Source organism: Gymnoscopelus microlampas, assembly GCF_963454915.1.
Source record: "Gymnoscopelus microlampas genome assembly, chromosome: 17".
Lineage (NCBI taxonomy): Eukaryota > Metazoa > Chordata > Actinopteri > Myctophiformes > Myctophidae > Gymnoscopelus > Gymnoscopelus microlampas.
Window position 1 is genome coordinate 22874590 of NC_139954.1, and position 22632 is coordinate 22897221.

At 41.6% G+C, this 22632-nt stretch overlaps 4 protein-coding genes across 4 annotated transcripts; 2 read left to right on the forward strand and 2 right to left on the reverse strand.

Moving 5' to 3' along the window:
* The first annotated feature begins 1852 nt into the window (after positions 1 to 1852).
* Positions 1853 to 9534, forward strand: fbxl3a (F-box and leucine-rich repeat protein 3a). Its single transcript, XM_084083973.1, has 5 exons — positions 1853 to 2116; positions 3091 to 3469; positions 3727 to 3849; positions 5486 to 5657; positions 6096 to 9534. The coding sequence occupies exons 2-5, from the start codon at positions 3092 to 3094 to the stop codon at positions 6734 to 6736; spliced, it is 1314 nt and encodes a 437-aa protein (XP_083940099.1). The 5' UTR covers positions 1853 to 2116; position 3091; the 3' UTR covers positions 6737 to 9534.
* On the reverse strand, positions 9440 to 13169 carry cln5 (CLN5 lysosomal BMP synthase). Its single transcript, XM_084083974.1, has 4 exons — positions 12973 to 13169; positions 12128 to 12302; positions 11806 to 12031; positions 9440 to 11299 (listed from the first exon to the last, which is right to left on the reverse strand). The coding sequence occupies exons 1-4, from the start codon at positions 13083 to 13085 to the stop codon at positions 10812 to 10814; spliced, it is 1002 nt and encodes a 333-aa protein (XP_083940100.1). The 5' UTR covers positions 13086 to 13169; the 3' UTR covers positions 9440 to 10811.
* Positions 13170 to 13817: 648 nt separating this feature from the next.
* LOC311064509 (glutamine amidotransferase-like class 1 domain-containing protein 3, mitochondrial) lies at positions 13818 to 16364 on the forward strand. Its single transcript, XM_084084358.1, has 4 exons — positions 13818 to 14053; positions 14709 to 14880; positions 15252 to 15450; positions 15570 to 16364. Exons 1-4 carry the CDS (start codon positions 13946 to 13948, stop codon positions 15763 to 15765), a joined length of 675 nt encoding a protein of 224 aa, XP_083940484.1. The 5' UTR covers positions 13818 to 13945; the 3' UTR covers positions 15766 to 16364.
* Positions 16365 to 19249: 2885 nt separating this feature from the next.
* On the reverse strand, positions 19250 to 21477 carry acod1 (aconitate decarboxylase 1). Its single transcript, XM_084084511.1, has 5 exons — positions 21463 to 21477; positions 21116 to 21277; positions 20866 to 20955; positions 20488 to 20687; positions 19250 to 20330 (listed from the first exon to the last, which is right to left on the reverse strand). The coding sequence occupies exons 1-5, from the start codon at positions 21472 to 21474 to the stop codon at positions 19301 to 19303; spliced, it is 1494 nt and encodes a 497-aa protein (XP_083940637.1). The 5' UTR covers positions 21475 to 21477; the 3' UTR covers positions 19250 to 19300.
* Positions 21478 to 22632: the final 1155 nt, after the last annotated feature.

Here is a 22632-nt window from a genome sequence, read left to right on the forward strand (position 1 = left end):
TTCAACCTCTCCACCACACAGGGACAGGTCCCCATTGACTTCAAAAAAGCAAGGGTGACCCCTCTGTTCAAAAAAGGAAACCAATTAGACCCTGGCAACTACCGCCCTATTTCTATTCTAAGCTCCATCTCGAAAGTCATGGAAAAAATAGTCTATGAACAGGTCGACAAGTATCTTGCCGAGAAAAATCTAATCTACAAATTCCAATCTGGCTTCAGAACAAACCACTCCACTGACACATGCCTTCTCTATTTGAACGACTCTATCAAACAAGAGATTGAAAAGGGCAAATATTGCGGCATGGTCATGCTGGACCTCCAGAAGGCTTTTGACACCGTTAATCACCCGATTATGATCAATAAGCTCAGAGCAATAGGTTTTGATGACACGTCAGTGAACTGGATGAGATCCTACCTGGAAGGGAGGGAGCAAGTGGTGGAAGTAAACGGCACCCAGTCCCCCCCCCTCCCAGTGACTTGTGGTGTTCCCCAAGGAAGTATACTAGGACCCTTACTGTTCCTGATATATGTGAATGACATGTCGTCAGCCTGCGACTGCAACCTGTTCCTGTTCGCAGATGACTCGGCCCTGCTAGTCTCGGACAGGGACAGGCTGCAGGTTGAGAAAACTCTCAGCTCTGAACTCAACAAGATCTGCATCTGGCTCTCCGACAACAAGCTCTCATTACACCTGGGCAAAACGGAATGCATCCTCTTTGGGTCCACTCCTAACCTCAGAAAGGCAGAGAGCTTCACGATCAAAGCGGGTGATGATATCATCAAAAGAAAAAACGAAATTACCTACCTGGGCTCTATCTTGGAGGCTGACCTCTCTGGTGACAAAAATGCTGAAAAAACGATCAAAACGGTCCACAAAAAAACACGCTTTTTGCGGAGTATTGATCGTAAAGTCAGTAAGAAGACTCTGAAGACTCTTGCAGTGGCCCTCATACAAGGTCATTACGATTATGCATGTACTTCATGGTATCACAACACCACCAAGGCCTTAAAAACAAGGCTCCAAACATCCCAAAACAAACTAGTAAGGCTACTTCTTGGCCTCAACTACAAAATCCATCTAACCCCTGATCATTTTGATAAGATTGGATGGCTTAGGGTTGCGGACAGAGTACAGCAACTTGCTATGGGCCTGGTCTTCAAGATATATCACAACATTGGGATCCCCCTGTATTTGTCAAAATACTTCCAAAATGTTAATGATGTCCACAATCACAATACCAGAGGCAGCTCCACAAACCTTGTCCAACCCTTTTTTGGCTCAACAAAGGGAAGTAACTCGTTCTCATGCTATTCATCAAAAATGTGGAACGCCCTACCAAAAGGAGTAAAGGAGTGTAAAACCCTACTCTCTTTCAAAACAGCCCTAAAGATACACCTTCAGGAGGCTGCAATTGGAAAATGGCCCCTGTCTAAGTCCTAACCTAACCTACCCCCCTACCCCCCCCCCCTCTCTCCTTCTCCTTTTGTACATATTTCTCACCCTTCATACCAGTAACCTGTAAACTGATTGTATGACATTCTATAGCAGTTGTGTATATCTGTCTGTCTCTTATATGTCATCATGATTTGTGTGCATGGGGAACTCATTTGAAACAAGCTCTGTGCTTTTATGAGTCTTCCAGTTTAGTAGACCTTGTATTGTGAATTTGTACTTCCATGTACTGTTGTTCTCATGTCTTACTAAATAAAGTACATCAATCAATCAAACCTAATATAGTAGGCGGGCTCTAGTCCGGATCTGAGCACTGAACAGTAAATGGAAAAGCGAGGTTAGTGCGACACAGCCATTTCAGAATTCAGATTGCATTTCTTTCCCATGATGCTTGGCTGCTGTCACCACAACAACTCTTCGCCATTTCAGTGATAGAGGGGGACATTAAACTCCCGCTAAGGAATCAGGCCAACCGACCTGCAGCACCAGAACGCATTATTATTACAATTTCTTTTCAATTGCGCGGGTATTTTTTATGAATTTTATGCCCGACGCGCGTCTCGTGCGTTTGAGCTTTAGTAGCGCGAGTCCGGGTTGAATAAGTGTCGTTGGGTGATATAACAGCTAAGTCAGCTAGCCGAGTAGCGGAGTGTAAACACTTCAGGTACAGTAGGATGGATCTCCAAACGTTCTGGTTAACACTCTGTGAAACTAGCTAGCATGCACTATACTTACACACTGGTTCAACACTGTGATATAGCATGTTAACACTGTGAAACTAGCATGTTTACTCTGGTTAGCACTGTGAAACTAGCATGTTTACACTGGTTAGCACTGTGAACTTAGCATGTACACTGGTTAGCACTGTGAAACTAGCATGTTTACACTGATTAGCACTGTGAAACTAGCATGTTTACACTGGTTAACCCTGTTAAACTAGCATGTTTACACTGGTTAGCACTGTGAAACGAACATGTTTACACTGGTTAGCACTGTGAAACTAGCATGTTTACACTGGTTAACCCTGTTAAACTAGCATGTTTACACTGGTTAGCACTGTGAAACTAACATGTTTACACTGGTTAGCACTGTGAAACTAGCATGTTTACACTGGTTAACCCTGTTAAACTAGCATGTTTACTCTGGTTAACCCTGTGAAACTAACATGTTTACACTGGTTAGCACTGTGAAACTAGCATGTTTACACTGGTTAACCCTGTTAAACTAGCATGTTTACACTGGTTAGCACTGTGAAACTAACATGTTTACTTTGGTTAACACTGTGAAACTAGCATGTTTACTCTGGTTGCTGTGTTCACTCAAATGGTTCGGTCATCAAGCTCTCAGAGCTGATGGCTATAGATAGATGCTATAGCATCTAATTTATTTATGCTGGGCCCCATCCCTAGCCCTAGAATGTCTGTGATATTACATACATTCCATGAAATGTATGCAATATCACAGACATTCTAGGCCTAGGGCTACCCCATCCCATGAGCTAGCTTAACATTACTTATATATATATTGCCATAGATATTTGTTACCAAAAGCTGGCTATCACTTGCAGTCGGCAGAAAGCTGCCACTGTGTTTATTACCAGAATATCACAGCCATGTTTGTTTCCTGTACTGTATGTAGAATGAAACGGGTGAAGGGGGACGAGGAGGATGGTGACAGCTCCTCCAGTGAGAGCCCAATAGAGGCTTCTAAGAAGATGCGGAACGAGCCCAGTGTAGAGACAGAAGAAGAGGTGGATGATGACTTTAACAGCAACTGGGCACTGCTACCACAGGAGATGCTGCTCCACATCTTCCAGAACCTTCCACTTTTGGACAGAGCTTATGCCTCTCAGGTGTGTCGGGCCTGGAACCAGGCCTTCCACATGCCAGAGCTGTGGAGATGCTTTGAATTTGAACTCAACCAGCCGGCAAGCTCATACCTGAAGGCCACACATCCCGACCTCATCAAGCAGATCATAAAGAGGCACTCCAAGCACTTACAGTATGTCAGCTTTAAGGTGAGACGAAAGCTGGTCCTGTATAATGCATTAAAAGTTGTGAAAATGTATATGCATGATATGTATCAGTGTACTGTATATTTGTTGGTTTGAATTGGAAATATTAAATATTTCCTTTTCAAATCAATAATGGTGATGAATGATCAAATACAAATTTTGTATTTGATCATTCATCACCATTATGGTTTTAAAATTAAGTGGCTAGTGATTTGTGATAAAGATGCTTTTAAAGCTGCATTTGTTTCTGTATTCCCCAGGTTGACAGTAGCACAGAGTCTGCAGAAGCAGCCTGCGATATTCTGTCACAGCTGGTGAATTGTTCACTGAAAACGCTGGGGCTCATCTCTACAGCCAGACCCAGTTTCATGGAGCTGCCAAAGGTATACTTATAACGTAAAAACTGTACCTATGTCTGGATAGGATAGCGACAAGGAAGTCAATTAACAATTTAGGTATTTAGCAAGGACAACACAAGGTAATACATCAAGTTTATAGAAATCTTAATCTACAATACATAAGTAAACCAAGAATCAGTCTAACCGTAGAATATCCAAAAAAATCTATAATCTGTACGTTGAAACTATACACACTATAGGATGCCAGGTCAACAATGACCTGTCTACATAACATGCTATCTAAGTTACATTTTAGCCTTTGCATAAGCCTGCAAGGTCGTCAAGGCTAGGGCAAGTGCTACGGGCTAAGGTGGAGTCTGAAGAGGTGAGTCTTCAGATTACGGCTGAAGAGTGGGATTGAGTTTGCAGTTCCAATTGCAATGGGGAGTTCATTTCATATTTTGGCAGCCAGAAGGGAGAAGAGTCTGGGACGTGTGGAGCATGTTTTAGCGAAGGTTCTGACGGCTTCCCTGTATTAGCTGATCTGAGACAGCGGGAGGGGTTGTAGGGTGTTGGATCAGGCTTTGAAGATATGGGGGTGCCATAATTTAAGTTGTTTTGTAGGCCAACATCAGTGTTTTGTACTCTGTGCGGGCAGTAACTGGGAGCCAATGGAGGGAGCGGAGAAGGAGGGAGACATGTGAACATTTTGGCTGGTTGCAGACCAAGTGTGGCATTCTGGATCATTTGGACAGCCTTAAGTGCACATGCCGGGAGGCATGTGCACTTAACAAGTAATTAACAGCTCTAACTAAGTCAACTCTAACTAAGTCATTAACAACTCTAGTTTTTACGTTTACTTCTCAATCCTGAGTATTGGGAGTATTGACCATTATTTAGTCCTCTATCTATCTTGACCTATCACAGTACATAAGTCAAAACTGTGACTCAGCAAATGTGTTGGCTAACTGGATAGTTTCTAATTAATTAGACGTTTTTATTACATTGGGAAGGAGGATGTAACTGAAAGGGCAGAACTTGTATGAAAAATAAATAATAACTTTCCTCATGTACTGTCAAGGAGTGGGGCTGCCTGGCGACTCAACCAGTTAGTGTGCTCTTTGTGAACAGTGAATCAGACTCCGGGCGTCTTGTCTCCAGTGTCTCCTTTTTCTCTCTTGTCTACATCCACATTAAACTACTACAAAATGAAATAAGCATGGTGACTGCAGCAAGTAATGTGACCAGTATAGAGTTAACATTAGTGTCTGCTGGTGAAGCAGTACATAAAATGTGCCGGAACTTTTAGACTCATGTTTCCTAGAGTTGTGTGCCCTGTGCTATGCAGGTGTGGCTAGAACCCAGTCATAGCCGCACCTCAAATGTTGTATTATTTCAAGGTACAGGCTTATTAACATGTTGGTTTACATCTTATATATCAGCCAATCTATAAGCTCAAACCGCATCACATTGTGAGCTTCTAGATCAACTATTTATTTTTAAAATAAGTCTTAAGTGATTAATAATGTGTTTTTGTAAGTTTGGGTTTGAGACACCATATTTCTCTTTTGGGTCTTGAGCTTAAAATGTTTGGGAACCCTCGTTACATACTATTAACTTTGATTACCTTTTGAGTGGCATGCATCATCAATTGTGTATTTAATTTTTTTGTGTCCTACAGTCCCATTTCATCTCAGCCCTGACGGTGGTGTTTGTCAACTCCAAATCACTGTCATCGTTGAAGATTGATGACACACCAGTGGATGACCCATCTCTGAAAGTACTGGTGGCCAACAACAGTGACACTCTGAAATTGCTGAAAATGAGCAGCTGCCCTCACGTGTCTCCAGCAGGTACACTGGGATTACTGAAACACTATAGTTTCCACAGTGGTAATGGATAGGTATTCCATTTTGTCAGCATAATTCAAAACCATGCTATTGTCGCATTTTAACTATTGAGCCTCAAGGCATTGTTTTCTTTTTCTATCCAGTGGATCATTTGTGGCCTTTAATTATCTTGTGTGCCGAGAGGACACGTTTTGTTTCATCTAGCAGATTGTCAGACATCACACAGCATTTAAGAATGAGTTGTATGTGGATTCTAGTTTCTCCTCCTTAACTGTGCGCTGTCCTCTAGGAGGCATAGTGCAAAGTAGAACATTTCATTTTCCTCCACTTCTGTAATATATATGCGGTGTCTCCAGGAATCTATGATCCTTTTGTTTAAGAATTTGGATTTGATGATTGGTGGTCCTACTCGTACAAATGATTGCTCTCTGGTGTTTGTAGGCATTCTGTGCGTAGCTGACCAGTGTCACGGACTGAGAGAGCTGGCGTTGAACTACCACCTCCTGAGTGACGAGCTCCTGTTGGCCCTCTCCTCAGAGAAGCATGTTCACTTAGAACACCTGCGCATCGACGTGGTGAGTGAGAACCCTGGCCAGCACTTTCACACCATCAAGAAGAGCAGCTGGGACGCCATGGTACGCCACTCGCCCAAGTTCAACCTGGTCATGTACTTCTTCCTCTATGAGGATGAGTTCGGCCCTTTCTTCTGTGAGGAGATGCCCGTCACGCACCTCTACTTTGGCCGCTCAGTCAGCAAGGACGTCTTGGGACGCGTGGGCTTGCATTGCCCCCGTCTGGTGGAGCTGGTGGTCTGTGCCAACGGGCTGCGCCCACTGGACGATGAGCTGATCCGCATTGCTAAGCGCTGCACACAATTGTCAGCCATTGGCCTGGGCGAGTGCGAGGTGTCCTGCAGCGCATTCGTTGAGTTTGTCAAGACGTGCGGCCGCAGGCTGTCCCAGCTGTCCATCATGGAAGAAGTGCTCATCCCTGATCACAAATACTCCCTAGACGAAATCCACTGGGAGGTGTCTAAGCACTTGGGCCGGGTCTGGTTCCCAGATATGATGCCCACGTGGTAAAAGCAAAGCCACAGGGGCACACATAGTTCGGCAAACTCACATGGTCCACATGTTTGCACTAAAGGTCCACTGACTGATCAAAGGTAGTGGATTTGTTGGTGCCAACATGGAGGTCACACACTTGCTGAACTCCATGTAGGGCAAAGGTTGTCACTGATTCTCTCTATCTCAGGAGTCCGATAGGGAAGAAATGCCCTATTTTACTTAAACAACTGACAACATCTTAGTATTGTTAAGAAATACAAACATTCAACACGCCTCTGCCTGTTGGCTCCTCCTGAGAGAACTAGTTAGACTGGCTCATTTTGGACAATTATTACACACAGTAGCAGGTGGGGGGGAAAACATCTGTAAAAGTTTTTATAAGTTTGTAAATTGAATTATATGGACTACAAAGTCCAGTTAATGATAATATGTATTATGCGAGATATCAGTTTATGTACATGTAAATATATTTGAATCTCCTTTTTTCATACATGGTGAAGTCATTTGGGGGGTTGGACAAGTTGCTTGTGAAGACACTACCACTCAGTTGACTTAAATTCAGTCTGATAACGGCTGCAGCTCTGCACTCTCTGCAGCCAAAAGTCTGAAGACTGTGAACGGCTACAATGTTATTTGTATGTAGCTGGCAGTGTTTTGTAAAATACATACAGAAGCTGTTGGCTTGGCGATTTGGTTATTTCCTACTCCTTATTCAAATTAGTTAAAAATTATAATTATATATTATAATTCTTTCCTCAGCCAAGCTCAATCATGTAACTAAACTGGACCGTAGACATACTGTATTGTTTTAGTAGTGGAAACATGATGGTAGGTTAAGTTAGGTTCCGAGTAGAAAGCATGTGTACAGTATATAAGCTAATATATTTGTGAAATGAAGGTGTACAGAGATTATTTCCCCCTCGCCCTCTCTCCCTGTTAAGCAGATTTGTTTTTACTTAAAGGTAGTTGGTTTAAGTGATATTTTTTGTTTGGGTAAAATTGGTGTCCAGGCCTAAAAATCTTCTGTTTACTGTTTAGAGATGGGGATTTCAGAATATAGAGCTATTTAACATTTATTTGAACAAAAGCAATATCACTTACTGCACTTAAGTGGCTTATGCGATAAATTCCCCAGCTTTAAAGATGGGTCCTGTACAGAACGTTTTACTAAGCACCTTCGGTGAATACCAAATGACAGCTATTGCAAGCAACTTACAGTAACTTGTTTGTGCAATAGGATCTAATGCCCAGATGAAAGCAAAAGGGTAATCTCTTTCTGTCCTATGTCTCATTTGGACCTTGGTTCTATTATTTGGGATTTGCATTATAATATGAATACCCAGGCCAGGACACATGTAAACAATAACTAAATCGAGCAATAATCATGAATTGCATAAATCATGATGTGTAAATACAGATGCTACGTAATGGCAGAATGTGGTGGTAGATGTCAGGAAGTCTCTGACAACTGTGGACAGATTGCTTTGTTTTCATTTAATAACAATAGTAACTGCCTACTTTGCTATAATGTTGCAATTTGCTCCGGGCTGGGATTTCAAATTCTGCCATTCAGGTGTGTCGAAGCTTACCGGTATATATAAACTAGGTTTCATTTTTGTCTTCTGCTATTTGCCTGTTGAACTCTGAACCTCGAATGTCGTAAATATCCACCCTCCTATTCGCCCACATTTGCATCATATATAGGAGAGGAAATTACATTGCAGACATCGCTGTTCAATCCCAACAATAACATCCATTAAGTTTCAGTGCAAAGAGATTTGGCAAGTTGAATGAGGTGAAACAAACTTTTCCTTAAGAAGGAAGTTCAATACATCTGTATATAAAACGCTGTGTGTTTTATTATATGAATAGAAATTTACTTATTTCTCTATCATGCCCTCTGTCAGGGTTTTAAGTTTACTTAAAGGACAAGTTCAGACTAAAATAACACATAGCCTTTTTTTCTCCCCCTACTTGTATTGATCCCAAATGACTGGCCATGGGGTCCATTTGCAGAATTGCCCCTGTTGTCTTTTCCGGGACTTGGCCAGGAAAAGACGCGCTGTGATTGGCCAGTAGTCACTTTGATTAGCAGTTGCGCCAAACGCTCACCCCAAAACATGATTTACGAGACTGTGACGGCTCGTGTGGGACAACCAAGGCATGGATGTGTGTGTAATGACAATTAATAACAGGTTCATTAAATTCACGTTTGACCGTATCAAATAGCATAAGTAGCAATATGCTTATGGGCTCTGCTCTATGCTATGGGGGAGGGGGTGGCTGCTGGAGAAACTGGACGACCGGGGCAATTCTGCAAATAGACCCCATGGCCAGTCATTTGGGATCGTATAAGTTGTTATTTTAGTCCGGACTTGTCCTTTAACTGATTGCTAATGTATTTTATATGCCGGAGTGCGAGTTATCCTTTGCTAGATGGATCTTTTTTTTAACCTAATCACTAGAGATGATTTTGCCATGTAATTTATTAGGGGTTCAAGCCCAAATGGTTTAGAAAATTCCTGTGAAATGATAATTACATTTTTAACAAGGATTGGAAGTTGCTGCATTACTTGCACATGATGCATTTGGAACTTTGAAGTCATTTATTGTATGCTGCGAGTCAGATTTAAACTGAACTTGCTACAGCATCTATCCTCACTCTACAAATTTGCCTCAGAACTATATTTTCTGCCATTTACAATTTTCTTTTGAAAAATGCATTTTTGACATTTCCTCCTAAACCGTAGGTCTGATTGTTATCAAACCTGTTCTATTTGATTCTGCTTTTGTTATTAAATGGTGGTATTCAGTTGTGTTGTGTGTTCGGTATGAAAACTAACAAAATACTTTCTAAATGCTTCTCCCTTGATCAGCATGTTTTGGACATGTCATTAGGATATGCAGAAAATGTGGATTTTAAATTACTCATTTGTTTTATGCCATCGGGACTTCAGAGTGGTCTCATTTATCACTTCAGTAGATATTAACCTAGCTGATTCTTTTTAACTCTAGTATGGACATATTTCCAAATTACTTTATTTCGCAGTGAATAAACATTTTACAGCAGCTTAACATAACTATCTTGGTTTCTTTTGTTTATGGAATAGTCATTAAGACGGAAAATGATTTGCCTTTAATCACTAAAATGGTCCTTGTCAGATATCAATAAATTACAATCCATGCTTTGTTACTTTCACTTTCTTGCAGAAAGTAAATAAGGAGTGAACTGGTATTGACAATGCTGTTCTTAGTTCTGCTTAATTATGGCAAATGCTTTGTCTACTTTGCTTTATTGTTCACCTGTCTTGAAATCAGAATATTGCTTTGGACATAAAAATGTGATTGTAGTTTGTTATCGTCTAATCACTGCAATCAATAAATGTTGGGTAATAAGTAAAGAGCATACAATATGAAAAATGTTTTACAAGAATACATTCCAGACATGTTTTAAAATTACTATTAAGAAAACATTGACTCATGTATGGAACAATGGAGATTCATACTTTCAAATCTATTGAAATCAGGTCTCCATCAACATTTTACAAAGTAAATAATTCATGTCACATAACAGTTCAGACATAGAAAGGATTTGTGTAAACAACGCTAATAGGAGTGAGTGTGTTCCAACAAGAAATACTTTTCTGTAATTTGAATGAGCCTTTATGGCAGTGGTCACCTAACAAATAAATATCCAAAACAAAATGTACATTTCCTATATTTTATCAAAAGATTTCCAAAAATGTTCAAAAAAAGTACCTGCATAATTAGAAAAAGTCTGCATAATTAGATTTAAAAAATTGTATAGACCTGGCATCTCAGTTTAGACTTTAAATGTATTCTGTCCATTAATAGTTGACTCAAACCAAACTTGTCAACACATGACATATTGTACAATATGGTGGTCAAATTTCAGCACTTGCAGCGCAGGGAAACGGGTTCAAATCCAGGGTAGAGAAGGAAAGTTACATAGTGCAGCTTTAAGTTTTTAAGGTTTTTTAAGCTTTAAGGATTTCTATTGTGAGATTATTGTTTTCCTGCTTTTTCGTTGTTCATGATCACGCATGTAAAGAAAATATTGTAATGTACATTAGGGTAAAGGCACTTCCTCAAATGTGATTTGCACATAGGGAGGTTTCATTGGCAGAAGCCAGTACTCAAAGTTGTAGTAAAGGTAGAAACTCTTTTCCAATACAATCTTTTCATAGGCCTCCATTAAACTGATGGGAAAGTCTATGTAGGACTGGTGCGGTCGGAAGGTGTGGTAAAATTTACGGATGTCTGTCGCCAGATTCTTCATGGCAGGCTGTTCAAATATGGTGCTATCATTGCCCAGGTAGACGGGTTCTCCACTGTATAGGTAGATCTTTGTGTAGTTGGTCTGGGATCGACTTGAGAGTTTGGCCCCCAGCTCAGTCAGTTTCCTATATGTGCGATGGACAAACTGGGAACAGTCATATGAATCAAACCACACTGTGGCATTAGGACTGGGCTCAGATCTCACTGTCCAGGTCTCATAGTAGATCCCAGTCTCGTTGTCGTCCTGCACCCACTGGGCCATGTCACTGAACTGGTTCCCTGGGAAAGGAAAATGAATGGCTTTATACTGATTGAATTGTATAAATGGAACAAAGACTATTGATTCATGGTCATCTCAGCCGAAGACCCACTGTACATTGGTCGAAGCTTCCCATCCTCTGCTCTATTAAATGCCGAGGATAACGCCATCAGCCAAAGATAGCCCCATAGCTGTCCCTGAACTCACACATAGCTGCTGTTCACCTCAAAGATACCGAAATGGCACTGTTTGAGGGATACATTTATAGATGCTAAGACAGCAAATCGACATGGGTTTTCGCGTCTACTCTTCCCAAATTCGCCTTCCCCAATGTCATGAAAGAGACATCAAAGGAATGTATGGTTCTTTAAACAGAATAGAATTAATTTGACAACGCACGAGAACAGCATACTTTAATGTGACCCTCAAGAGTTCAGAAGCCAATATGCACAGTAGCAAGTAAATAGGTACTAAATAGTGCCTCTATGGAAGTAACTGTAAAATTCTGCAGAAGGCACATTCTTACCAGTGATTTCTCCTATTTTCTCCAAAGTGCCATTCTGTGACCAATGTATGTCATCAATTCCCTCAAAGAAGCATGCAGCTCCCTGGTTGCACCAGAAAGGTGGGTTGATCCTGGGTCTTAAGTGGGGGAAGGTGCAGTTGCCCAACTGAAATAGCTCATACCACTCCATGGTATAGTTGGTCCCTGTCTCAGCACTGCTGAAGCCAACAGCATCATGCATTATATGCTGTTAATGAAAAAGATACAAATTTGACTTTGGTATTGGTGAATCATATGGGGAGAGAGAAAGAGAGATAGCCGCTTCCACTTTTATTCTACTCACAAGTTTCCCCAACACATCTCCATACTTAAATTCCCAAACTGGTGCTTGCAGTCGATACACTGAAATTACATCAGAGTCCCTCACATAGGGTATGCGTCCATCTCTGTCACCAGTTGGGCAGAAGGGGTACAGAGCCTCGCAGTAGGAGTCCACATTGGGGCGACGATCAAACCGCCTGTCCAAGAAATGCCACACATTATAAAGTCATGAAGCCAGCCATGTTATGTCAGTAGTATTACACAAGGGGGGCGGTGTTGGACAGACAAAAAGCACCACGAGTTAAAAGGTTCAACAGTCACAATGGCAGGCTCTTGTCACATGATTGAAAGGATGATGGTATTCATTTAACTCTGGCAGTGTACAAATGGAACCAAATTTGGTTGGATTTGTACACTCTCAGAGTATGGTGGGAGTATGTTTTGCATTCAAGAGAACCTGTCAGACTACTTCAATAACGTTAAAGACACACACAGGCGGGAGCTCCACTGATCTCACTCAACCCAGATTCAGCACAAACATGGGGACACATTTGTTCTACTGCTAGGCCACCAAAATGTGGAATGCCCTTCCAACAAACATCAAAAGGTGTGACTCCTTACCCTCCTTCAAAACCACCATAAAAGAGCACCTGTCACCCCAGGCCCCCACTGTTTACTGTACATATACGTGTATTGCTACTAGTGTAGCTGCAATGAGTACTTTTACTTTTGTTACTTTAAGTACATTTTGATGCCAATAATGTATTCAAGTCATTTTTTAATTACAGTAACAGCGTGTTTCTACATTACAGTATTGATACTTTTACTTAAGTAAAGTGTGAGTACTTTTTCCACCACTGATCGTACCTGTACGGAACGGGCCACTCTTGCTGTTGATGTACATTACTCCTGACATGTGCGACAATATGATGAGCGAAGACGAGGTGCATTAAAAACACAACAGCCTCCAGATGTCTCATCGTAGAGCCTCCTCTCCTCTTGCACACAACTTTACAACAGCACAACTCAACGAAGCTTTAGTTTGCACAACTCAGGAAGTCATGTTGTTTTTCGCGAAACACTTCCTTGGTCGCACGTGACGTGTGGTCACGTGGTTTTGTTGATATAATTAGATATCACATGATCGTCTGCTGCCGATATTCTTTAATTAATACAGTGGCGGAAGACGTTCTAAAATGTTGTAGTTGAGCAAAAGTACCAATACCACAATGTAGAAATACTCTGTTACAAATAAAAGTCTGGTATTCAAAATGTACATGAGTAAAAGTACAAAAGTATTCGCATTAACATATAAGTACTGAAAGTAAAAGTACTTAGTTTCCAAATGTATAAAAATGCTTTGAAAATAGCCTATAGGGCTAAAGTGGAAGTGGTTAATATACAGTATGTTTTGTAATAATAATAATAAAATGAAAGTATAGAACATTTGAAATACTCCAGTAAAGTAAAAGTACCTCAAAGTGACACTTAAGTACAGTACTTGAGTACATGTACTTAGTTACTTTACACCACTGAATTAATAAGAAATGCATGATGATAAATTCCCAGTAAAGTAATTATGGATTTCATCTTCTACATTGATTTTCCTCGGCTCCTTCTGCGCGCACGCGTGCGTGCCACAAACACTGCGTAGAGTGGCTGTGCAGCTTCCGCGACAGCAGAGGGCGACTGGGACATTTTGACGGCGCATATGGGCCGTGATCACCTCTCTGCTACAGTGACAGTCAGCAACATATGACCGTCCGTCCCTAAAGCTCTATGGTAGTGACTTTCTGCCTCTCGCAAGGTGAATACAACTAAAAGTGACTGTATCATTATCATGGCTAAGCGGGTCGCTGTGGTGCTGGCAGGCTGCGGAGTGTTCGATGGCAGTGAAATCCACGAGGCCTCCGCTGTTCTGGTCCATCTAAGCAGAGGAGGAGCGAGTGTAAGTTTTACACTTTATTAACATTTGTATTCACACATTCACACTGTCTGATTCACAGCCTGGCTATTGCTGCACCCGTTGGTAGTGTGTATGTCTGCATGGTGCATGACATCAGTTCACACAGTGTCAATGTCAATGTGCTACACTTGGGATCATGCAAGTTGCATGATCCCAAGTGTAGCACAATTGCCCTATTTCTATTTCAGTTGGGCATGCATCATGTTGCATCATGCAACATGCATTGATTTGCCACTAAAGCAATGTTTCAAGTGGGATCCAAGAAAAGCACCATCAGTGTTCCTGGCTTCCTTTAGGCTTAGGGGGTTGCAAAATGGACCCTTACACTTACAGCCAGGTCTGTAACTCTTCACACCAAATGGACCCTTATTTGGTTCCATTTGTACACTTTCAGAGTTATGGGGAAACAGAACCACTGTACTACAGTCAACTACTGGTTTTGAGTATTAAAGGGGGTTTAAGTATTAACTGTACTGTGGTGAGGTTGTGCAAGTGGGGGGCACCATGACTTGTACACAATCATGCCTGCAATTAATGATGTGCAAAACACACACCAGAAATATGCACTTGTAAGCAATATTAGCGTTTGCAGCAAGAATTCTCAATCTCACACTTGAAACTTCTATATTAATTGCAGGTAAAGATGTTTGCACCCAACATCGATCAGATGCATGTGGTGGATCACTTGAAAGGCAGCCCCACTGAGGAGAAGAGGAATGTGTTGGTAGAGAGTGCAAGGCTGGCACGTGGGGAAATCCAGGATCTTTCTAAGCTCAGTGTCGAAGACCATGATGCCATCATATTCCCAGGTTTGATTCAGGCTGAGGGTCACCTGTCAGGAGGAACACACACATCTACTCTAAACCCAGGATCATCCACATTTTCGTGGGTTGTTACTAAGCTTTGATCAAAATGCACTCTGATCCAAACTCAGTTTAGACATTTTTGTGACAGCTAGTTTTGTTTTACCTCGCTGTAGTTTTTAACCAGAATTGGAAAACAAACTACAACATCAGCCTAGTGTTTCATCCCCGTTTAAGTGGTTACTAGCTGTTAAAATGTAAAGCACATTTAATTTCCTCCCGCAAATGTAATGCCCTGCATAAATGGAACTTACTTGCTGACATCATTACTTATTATGTCTTGCCTCTCTCCTACATTATGCTTCTGTGTTAAACAGGCGGTTTTGGGGTAGCTAAGAACCTGTGCACCTGGGCAGTGCAGGGGAAGGATTGCTCTGTAAATGAGGAGGTGAAGGCGACCCTACAGGCATTCCACAGTAAGGGCAAACCTATAGGTCTCTGCTGCATCTCCCCTGTTCTGGCTGCCAAGGTGTTCCCCGGCTGTGAGGTCACTGTGGGGCTTGAGAATGATGAGAAGTGAGTCACACACTTAAGCTTAATTTATGTGTCATTGCACAATAGTGTCGCTTGCCAAAAATCAGTTATTTTCGGCAAGCACCATCCAGATATGCATTGTTGTGATTCACCGTTCACAGGTATCCAGGAACTACTGACACTGCAGCGGCCATCAACCAGCTGGGCTGCAAGCATGTGAGCAAGAGCGTCAGCGAGAGCCACGTGGATGAGAAGAACAAGCTGGTCACTACTTGTGCCTTTATATGCAACGCTCCCCTCCACGAGATCTTCGATGGAATTGGATCGATGGTGCTGGATGTGCTGAGACTTGCCTGATGATCTTGTGACTCAATGGTTAGAAAGAGAGAAAAAGAGAAATGTAGCCTCTCTTTTTTCACTACTAAAGTTTCATGTGATATAGATTTCTAATGAACTGTAGAGGTGTTAATGACATATACCATATCAGGAAACCCTTGGAAAACACTCACTCAGATACCACACTTCCAGTCATTTTGTTTAGCACGTAGATTTACTAAGCCAGTTTGACTGAGCAGATGTCAAATCAAATGTAAGGCACCAGGTATTATTTAATGTGTATACTACCACTGCTGTGCTCTCAGAGGTTTATTTATGTTGTAATATACCTTGAATTCTGACCACAATTTAATTAGTTTTTCAGGCAGCTGTTTCCTGACAACTGTTCATTTTATGTATTGTAATTCCCCAAAACGATCCTTAAATATATTTTTGGTATTGCAAGAAGCACTCCCAATAAAATGCAATATAATGCAATACCTTATTACCTCATCCATGGTGGATTAATGTACAACAGATGTGTCTAATGTACAACAACATGGGTCTAATAGCAGGCTAGGGGTCTAATTTTGGTTCACCGTGGTCTCCTTGTGTAATAATGCTCGTACACCTCACCCCTGTAATGCATCAGTAAATAAAAACATCTACTGATGCACAAACTTGGACACATCATCAGCGTTGTTTCCTGGAGTGTGTGTTTCGGGTCTTGCAACAGACACCCTCCTCCAGGCGACCCGACCGAGGCTGATCAGACCCTGGCCTGTGTCCAAGTGGCATGCTACAGCCCCCACTGTCTCTTGAGGGTAGTAAGAGACAGTGCTAATTAGGGGGTTAGGGTTTAGGGTGGCAGGTGAGATGTTAACAGCAAGTGTTGGCGACACTATAGGAAGCTCTAGGCACAGTGGGTTGACTCCGGGCCTGGCTCCTCCTTCGTCTGACCAGAAGTGGGCATTCCCATAAACCCTCCTTGCAGGTTTTACTGCTGTCTGTATCAAGATATACAGCGTATATATATGTGTGTTTCAGGAAAACCTGGGCTGTTGGAATGTATGCTGCAGTGATGTCACATGAAGGTATTGTAACGGACCCGTAGTGGTATTTTTTCTAGGCTTTTATTTTGGAAGTTTCCTGCCCAATTGTCAGGTCCTTTGAGACATATTTTGAAGGGCTTCCTGCCTACAGGAACGTGTCAGCCTCAATTGTGCCATGATTAAGGTAATGGAGTTCACCTGGTGCTGATTCTCAGTCTAGGGCTGAAGGTGCTTGGCAGCAAATATAAAGTGGGCTTGTGGTAGAAGAGCCAGAAAGGACTGCACAGGACATGTTTGCCAGGATGGTCAAGGAAAGAAGGACAGACAAAAGGAAGGAAGGACGGACGGACGGCTGGTCAAACCAAACCTTGGACCAAAATGATGCGAGGCACTTGCCACTTTAATAGCACCTAGCTGGAAGGGGAAAAAGGTGATCATTTTATTGCTTGTCATCTTGTACTGTCACTGTTGAGGGATATTTGTTTTATTGTTATTAGTGATCTTATTGTTGGATGTTATGGTTCATGTCTTATAATAAGGTGATTATGTATTGATCTAGTTATGGGTTTAATGTGAAATGTCATGGTACAATTTGCTTTATGGAATTATTGATTGATGTTATGTATTTTATGTTTTTCTTCTTTAGTTTCTACGTTGGGTTCCGAATAAAATTATTAAACTCATCAGTCAAGACTCCAAACCTTACTGTCCAGCTGGGTCCGCTACAGGTATAAATAGTTATATGTGACCGTTGGCCTGAACCTCAATAGGACTGGTGTGCGTTTCACTTCATTGAACTTTGCATAAATAGTTATATGACCAAGAAAACAAATTAACCGTAAAATGAATCTAACAGAAATGTATTCAGATCACACAGAACAATAATGATCAAGATATTTGGCTTTTGAAAACTGTTCTACCAGCCTTTTTTACAGAAGGCTGAGACATTAAAACATTTACAAAATGTATACATTGCTCACAAAAAAAACTTTTGCAAACAACTTAAATTTGCTATAAAAAAGTTTTCATATTCATGATATATGTTAAAGGGTCCATTTTGCAAATTTTATGTCAACCCGGGAGCCGGGGTCTTGACTCAAGACCCAAAAGAGAAATTTGATGTCTCCCCGGAATCATACGAGGAAGTAAAATGTATAATAAGCAAGAAAGGAAACACGGTCGCAATGAATGGATCCAGGGAGAAAGCGTGGCAATGTCCATAAATATATAATTCAGTTAGGCTTAAACATGAGGAGTGTATAGTGAATATTGGAATTATCGCCTACTAATCTACAATGGTTAGCCTATTATATGCGCCATGCATGCATCCAACCAATATGTCTGAGTCTGCTCAGGAATGTGTCAAAAACAAAAAAATCTCCGTGAATGGCTTCATGGAGTGTGTAATTGATAGAAAATAAGTATTTTTGGGTGAACTATTCTTTTAATTGTCTTGTTCAGGGACACTTTGGCATATTGCATGGAACTCATGGCTTGACAGGCAGGCTCTCTAACCATTCAGCTATGGCTACATCATCAAACCCCAATGTATACACACACACTGTATACATTACCTGGCAGTTCTACTCTGTAACAGTAAAGGGGTTTCAGGGGAAACCAGTAAAATGAGGAATAGTGTAATAAAAGACTGTCTTTCATGCTAATAAAGCGTCATGTCTCATTTGCCCCCTATAAGTGAGTTTTGGACACTGACCAATCCTGCACCGTGATTGGCCAATAGTCTACAACGCAGTCTACACCCCTAACCCTTCCATTGTTAATGCAAATCGATACTTTTGCAAAGTCAGCCAATCACATTACAGCTAGTGTCATCACCACTAACTGTAATGTGATTGGCTGACTGCAAATTCAGGACTGTGATTGGCTAGCGAAACACATGACACATGTGCAGCCCTATGAATAGCAGTATGGACTTAAAAAAAAAGTCATTTATCCTTTTTTTTTAAGTGAGTCATGTTGTGATGACCACACACCGCCCACTTCACACTGGGTGTGATTTTTATTATTTTTGGGGCGGTGTAGCCGCCCCCTATAAGTGAGTTTTGGACACCGACCAAAAAATGTGTGTACCCCCTAACCCTTCCATTGTTAATGCAAATCGATACTTTTTTCATATCAGCCAATCACATTACAGCTAGTGTCATCACCACTAACTGTAATGTGATTGGCTGACTTTGCAAATTCAGGACTGTGATTGGCTAGCGAAACACATGACACATGTGCAGCCCTATGAATAGCAGTATGGACTTCAAAAAAAGTCATTTATCCTTTTTTTAAAGTGAGTCATGTTGTGATGACCACACACCGCCCACTTCACACTGGGTGTGATTTTTTACAATGTATTTGATATTATCTTTATTGTTTAATAAATTATGCATTTCCTCTATATATTGTCCAGCAACCTTTATGATAAAGGCGAAAAAACTTCAACTGGACAGAGTTTGACACTTAATGAAAGTGTCAAACTCTGTCTTTGTTGGTGCTCTCTATAATCAATTCAAGCATCAAACACAGCTAGCTACCTGTGACACCTGTCTGTCAGAGAGGGGAGGGGGGAGTGTGTTTGTAGTACACACATGGCCCAGATTTCTTACATAGTTTCCCTTTTGATTTCCCACCATTTTCAGATATGAAAACAGTTCTGAGTTATCTTTTTTTCTCTCTATGTTTCCTATCATATCAACTACTCCTTCCACCCCCTCCATGGACAACACTACAGAGGCATTAGCCTTGAACTTCCCTACAAGATCCTCTTGGCTCAGTGGCTTCCTCCAGTGGCCATAAAAAGTATCACATTTGGCTGTACAACTCTGCCCCTGTTCTGTTTCTATCTCAACCTCACAGTACATCTCGTTGAAGTTAGGGTGGTTATCTGCAGGATTCTCCAACTCCACTCTGGAGAGGAGCTCGTTCAGAGCTGGCCTTTCCCTCTGAGCTCTAGTGAAAGACTCTACTGTCACTTGGTTGTCCAGCAGAGCTGAACAGGCATTGAATTGGAACGAGTGCCTGGCCTGATGTTCTGTGGCTGGGAAAGGACAATTGATATAGTTGGAGGGAGGTACTCTAAGGACCACCCTATTGATTTGACTGGGCTCAAATATTCCAGCTTTGCTTTTAAGCTTATCTTTGGCTGCCAACACCGCATCCACAACCCAGTGCATTCCCAAATGGGCAGGGAAGCGTTTGGTGGCGACGTTCTGCTCTTCCAAAGTCCATTTGAACCCACCAGCGACAGAGCTAACCAGCTCTGATGGACAATAGTCTGCATAAAAAACCCCGAAACCAGACTCCAGATCTAGGATACCTGGATTCCCCTCCAGTCCCCTCCATGCCAGCTGGGCTGCCTCCAGGCCTCTCCGTGCAGCATTCCCAATGTGAAGAGGTTTGGTCTGGGTGGCAGCATTGGCCAATGGAGCCCCAGCGGAAGAGGCTGCAATAGCCAGGGCATGGGTACACTGGGTTGGGGACAGGCCCATGAGCTTAGCTGAGGCGGCAGCGCTTCCCATCACCCCCACAACAGCAGGAGGGTGGAATCTGAGAGTGAGAGATGTCCACATTAGAATGCGATTCTAATCTATAGTGAATGATGCATTGCTTAAGATGCAAATGTACAAGAACCTGATTATAGCAAACAGTGGAGTATTGCTACTTCAACTCAAGTGAGTGGGAATATATTGCTACCAGGCCTCACCTTTTGGGGATGTTGTAGGCTTCCTTGGAGAATCTCAGGAGTCTGCCCTGCACATCAATACCAACATTGAAGGCCAGCAGCAAGTCTAGTCCAGAGGGCTGGTGTGGCAGGGTCTCTGCCAAGGCCAACAGGGCAGGGAGCACTGCTCCTGATGGGTGTGTGGCAGGGTACCAAGTGTCGTCAAAATCCATAGAATGCACCTACACACAATAAAATCCTCGGCGTTTAATTGAACGGTATAACAATGTTGTATTTAAAGGTTGTAAATATTGTTCCATAAGGATGATGTTAGTGGCTATCAGAGATCAAACTGGTGCAACATGTTGACGATTTCCTCAAATCTATTCTATAGGTATTATAATAGACAATCTTCCTTACCGCTACACCATTGACAAAGGCAGCAAAGTGAGGAGGAAGAGACACTCCTGGTTTTCCCCAGACACTGCTGTTTCTTTCAGACTTATACAGCTGTAATTAGACAGGAGAAAATATTTGACAACGATGCTACACAATGTAAAACGGTGTAAATTATGGACACACACACACACACACACACACACACACACACACACACACACACACACACACACACACACACACACACACACACACACACTGTATACATTACCTGGCTGTAGTGAAGAGTCTTGTTGAAGACAGATGTCCTAGTTCCAAGTACCCCCACACCCAGAGTGTCCAGCATCATTCTTTTGCTCCTAGAAATCACCCCATCTGTCAGCTGAGATGCATTCAGACTGGAGATGGCTGCTCCGAAGCTTTCTGTGACACTCTGTGACACAGCAAACACAGTTAACATAACACAATTTACATAATTCTTTGTCTGCATTCACTAAAGACCCACTTTATATTTTATAGGTGTGAATTTGTATCATATTTTATATTGCCAAGTTGTAATTTTTTTTTCTATGGTCCGTGCTGATAAAAGTATGCCACTAATAATGGGATGATAAATACCTTTCGTAGCATTGTTCTCTCGTTGTTACAAGTATCTTGTAACGACTGACAATTAAGAATCGCTTTTATACACTTTGTTTGGTGTACAAACTTTCCAGAATGACCAAATCCAGGCATGTTGAGAAGTAGGAAGTTTCACTATGAGCTTGATTGACAAGTGACTTGGTGAATCAGGGATTTTTTGTGTATCATATTTTGTATTTTGTGTATCATTGTGGATGTAATTGTGGAGCTAGGCCATTTAGGACGTGAAAAAAAGAAGCACAATTTTAAAATCTATTCTACTGTACAGTGTATTTCACTGGTAACCAAAGTTGGGCCAAAACAGAGGTCATGTGTTCCCTTTTCTTTGTTGCAGTTAGCAGCTGCATTTTGAACCATAAATGGGAAACGGTGGACTGAGTCAACCAACCCCAAATACAGGGGGTTACAGAAGTCCAACGGGGAGGTGATAAAATCATGGATAACTGGAAAGGTACTGTATAATTAAATAATACATAATGCAGTGATCAATCCAAAACCCCATCTCCATAAAAAGGATCTTGATGAAAAGAGGAATCTGTTTTGGGTGGAACAGAAAAGTTGGCCATTAGGGAGTTTTTGAATAGGGAAATGAGACACCTTAACCAAAGGCAAGCATGTGACAACTTTTTTATTTTCTTGAATTTCCCCAGATTTCAAACAGTTGGAAATCCTTGCGTTGCTTGTTCAATGTCAGGTAAAACACGAATGGTACTTGCGTTTACTAATAGGCCTACTCCTACAAAATAATGTTCATTATGTCTTCAGATATAGGCTTTTGGTCTTCAGGCAGACAGAGGCTCTGAGCCACTATGCTATATAGTCTCCAACCTGGGTGAAAAAATGTACCATCACTTGAACTTTGAAGCCTGCATGTGTAAACTCCTTTTACCACCTCAGGAACATTGTCAAACTCCATCCTAAAGATGCTGAAAAGCTTGTCCTTGCCTTTGTCTCTGCAGGCTTATATGCTTTTGTGTGAATTTAGTTATTATTATTTTTCCTATTATGTTTTCATAATAATAATAATTGTATGTGTGTGTATATATATATATATATATATGTGTGTGTGTGTGTGTGTGTGTGTGTGTGTGTGTGTGTGTGTGTGTGTGTGTGTGTGTGTGTGTGTGTGTGTGTGTGTGTGTGTGT